General features: G+C 37.2%; 1 protein-coding gene across 1 annotated transcript in view; it reads left to right on the forward strand.

Moving 5' to 3' along the window:
• LOC113678986 (protein sidekick-1) overlaps window positions 1-2,057 on the forward strand; it is a 29,644-nt gene extending 27,587 nt beyond the window's left edge. Inside the window, exon 19 of the mRNA XM_089186962.1 lies at window positions 60-2,057. Within this exon, the coding sequence (XP_089043088.1) occupies window positions 60-376 (317 nt within the window). The 3' untranslated portion in view covers window positions 377-2,057. The remainder of the gene's footprint in view (window positions 1-59) is intronic.
• Window positions 2,058-3,235: the final 1,178 nt, after the last annotated feature.

Here is a 3,235-nt window from a genome sequence, read left to right on the forward strand (position 1 = left end):
TAATTTACTTAGTCTAGGTTATTAGTGTTTGATAGTTTGGTTTTTTCCCTTTTGGCAAGGTACACAAAGCATCCTTCTAGCTATTGTCATCGCATTGTGTTGCCTTGTGGTTGTGTCACTCATTATGAATGGTGTGTTCATATGGCAGCGGAGACGAGCTGTCAAATCTTCACCCGATCAACAGTCAAGCGATCAACAAGCTTCAGTCCCAAGTTTATATATGGAACTCAAACCCAGGCCTACGAACCAGCAGTCTAATGTACCAACTGAGTATCAGTCGTTACCGGAAAAACCCGGAAATCCTGGATATTGCAATGTGGTATTTCAGAGAGAAAACGGTGGGAAACAAAATGATGAAATTTATGAGGAAATATGAAAACCCTACAGAAGATGTTCTTGTCTCGCTAAAAGGAGCTTTGAGTACTTTGGTAATACTATACACGGCAGGCATTTGAAGTTTCGACCTACTCACCGTTGTCACGGTTACTGTTACTATCATGATTTCGCGTACGGTGCGGTTATCTATCATCTATGAAGAAAAAAACATATGATCACAATTGCTTCCTCAGTAGATGCAGCTAGGGAGTGCAGTCTGTTTACTTCAAGAACAGACATTGCTGCAATTGGTTTCTCATCAAAGTACTTTCATGGTCATTTTAAGGCAGTGGAGCCTTACGGGCCTCCTTAGCTTGTAACAACCTTTGATTGGGTCAGTTCGAATTCAATACTAAAATCTTTGTTATATTTACATGTATCCATGTAACTACGGTATATATTTTGCATTTGATTTGTGTAAAATGCTATACGAGGAATCACATATACCTGGATCGGAGCATTTAGTTATAACCTCGAACGAGAGATAAATGAAATTCTAAACTTTGTGTGAGACTCTTGAAAGACGATCACACGTAAAATTACTTGGCATAACAAAACCCTGTTAATTTTTTCCTAATTTTCTTTTGGCAGCATGAAAATTCGAGGCCCCGTCCACACGTATCCGGATAAATTTGAAAACGGATCGTTTTTGGTGTCCACACGTAAACGTCAAACAATGCCGTGATGAACTGAACAAAATGTGCAAAATTGAACCACTAAATGCTAGGTTTGAAGGGGCCAAAGTAACTTCTGTTGAAACAGTGTTTAAAATACATATCTCTGATTTCCTGAATCAAAACAGTGACTTTGACCCCATCACTGATAAAAATCAAAATCAAAATCATCACGTCATCCTTTTCAAATCGTTTTCAAATTTATCCGGATAAGGCGTCCACACGGAGACGCTTAGCCAGCGTTTTCAAATTTATCCACTCTGGAGGGCGTTTTCAAATTTATCCGTTTTCGGTGTGTGAAAACGCCGTTTACGTGTGGACGGAACCCGTAACCGTATAAATATTTATCCGTTTTCAAATTTATCCGGATACGTGTGGACGGGGCCTGAATTTAATTCAAGGTGGGTTCTGAGCCAGAAGTAACAATTAAAAATAGAAATTTATTTTTGGATATGTTAAGAGTCATCAGATGTAAACATAGAGCAAAGCGTTAAAACTTGATATTTTCAACTATAATTGACAGTTGTTCCTTATATTTTATATTTTTAAAGAGGTTTCTATTGTTTGAGTCATTTATTGGAAATTGTGAACGTTTTCAATGTATTTTTATAAACCGTAAATTCTTCTTAACTGTAAACACAATATATTGTTGTTCACTTTTACCCTAAAGTAATGCAATAATTTTAGACTTCAGAATATTACTGTGTAGTGTTTGTAGATAACTGTATAGAAGATTGTAGAGTATTTGCGCCTCAAACAATTTTCAAGATAATAGAGTATTTATGAATTGAAGAAAATGATTGGTAAGTTTTTTCCAAGGCAGTAACATATGAATAAGTAATAAATGTACCGTACAAACTAGTTGTAGATAATGGAATAAAACGTTTTCACGAAAAGATGTATCTGACCTTGGTATACCATGTCTCTTCTGTCTATTTCTTTTCATTCACTAATAGAATTTTGTCATTCGGTTGTCGACATGAACTAAAATAAAGTTACTGTGGAACCAAACGCTGTCTAATTCTTGACGTTCGTAGCAAGTTCGCTTGAGGCAGATCTCCGTGTACTAGGAAACCGTGAAGAGTTTGCGTTCCTGCTGCAAATGGTCTCTACCGAGCTATTTTCCCCCATTATTGTTGCTTACCCCGCAAAGACCTGTTAATGCGAAAATATTTCGTCACAGCGCGCGCGCTCATCAAGAATAGCACTGCCTTGCTGCAAGCGAAAGACTCCTACCCTTGAACTTTTATACATATATATCTACATAAATGTGGGGGTAGAGTCTGCCTTGGCATAAAGTGCTCAATGCTATGGTAGCAGAGCTGAGTATATATAAGTGAAAGAATCAAAGAGGACGCATCGATTCTACCTACCTCTACCTATAATTTTATAATTTTGTCTGAACTTGTTTTGGTATCATTACGTTTTCCCTTTTTTTCACACAGTGCCACCCATAATTTTCGAAGAATTTTCCCCTTCCTCAGTGATATGTAAAAAGCAAAGTCCGTGTTTTCTCACTTGTCAAGCAACAAGTTATATTCCGTTTAACTACTCTTGGACGAAAGATGGCCAGGTTCCAACTGGTGATGGCATCAAGTTGATGAATAACAGTATCGTCGTCACGCCACGGGATGGAAAAGATTATGGGGAGTATGTTTGTCACGCTACAAACAGCTTTGGGTCAACAGAGTACAAAATCACTCTACTTTCTCCAAGGGATAATGAAGATGATTACGGTAAATATTCTTCCTCTATATTTGAACGTGCTCAAATGTTTTCGTTTAAAAAGTTTGGAGAGCCTAGTACTTTGAGGTCCAGTGTGGAGTTTATGGACTTCTATTTACAGTTGTTTGGTACAACCATTTATGTATCAAAAGCAATATTATGTGGTGGTCTCATACGTCGACGTTGTTCTGTGTGAAGTTACATTTTCTCTCTTCAGTTAGAATGTTATAAGAGTGTGCAATGCAGGTAGATCATTCCATATATCATAATTGGCCCGTTAGGTTGTAACATAATCAAAACAGAGCTTTATACACTAATTTTAAGGGGGCTCAAAACTAAAAATTAATATGCCTGTATTTCTCCTATTAGTTGTCCTGCTTGTTCGAAATTACAGAAGGTCATATAAGCTGAAGCTTATAAGCTGTTACGCACTGAAATCAGCTGAAATATGATGAATTATG

Source organism: Pocillopora damicornis, chromosome 11, assembly GCF_964200805.1.
Source record: "Pocillopora damicornis chromosome 11, jaPocDami1.2, whole genome shotgun sequence".
Lineage (NCBI taxonomy): Eukaryota > Metazoa > Cnidaria > Anthozoa > Scleractinia > Pocilloporidae > Pocillopora > Pocillopora damicornis.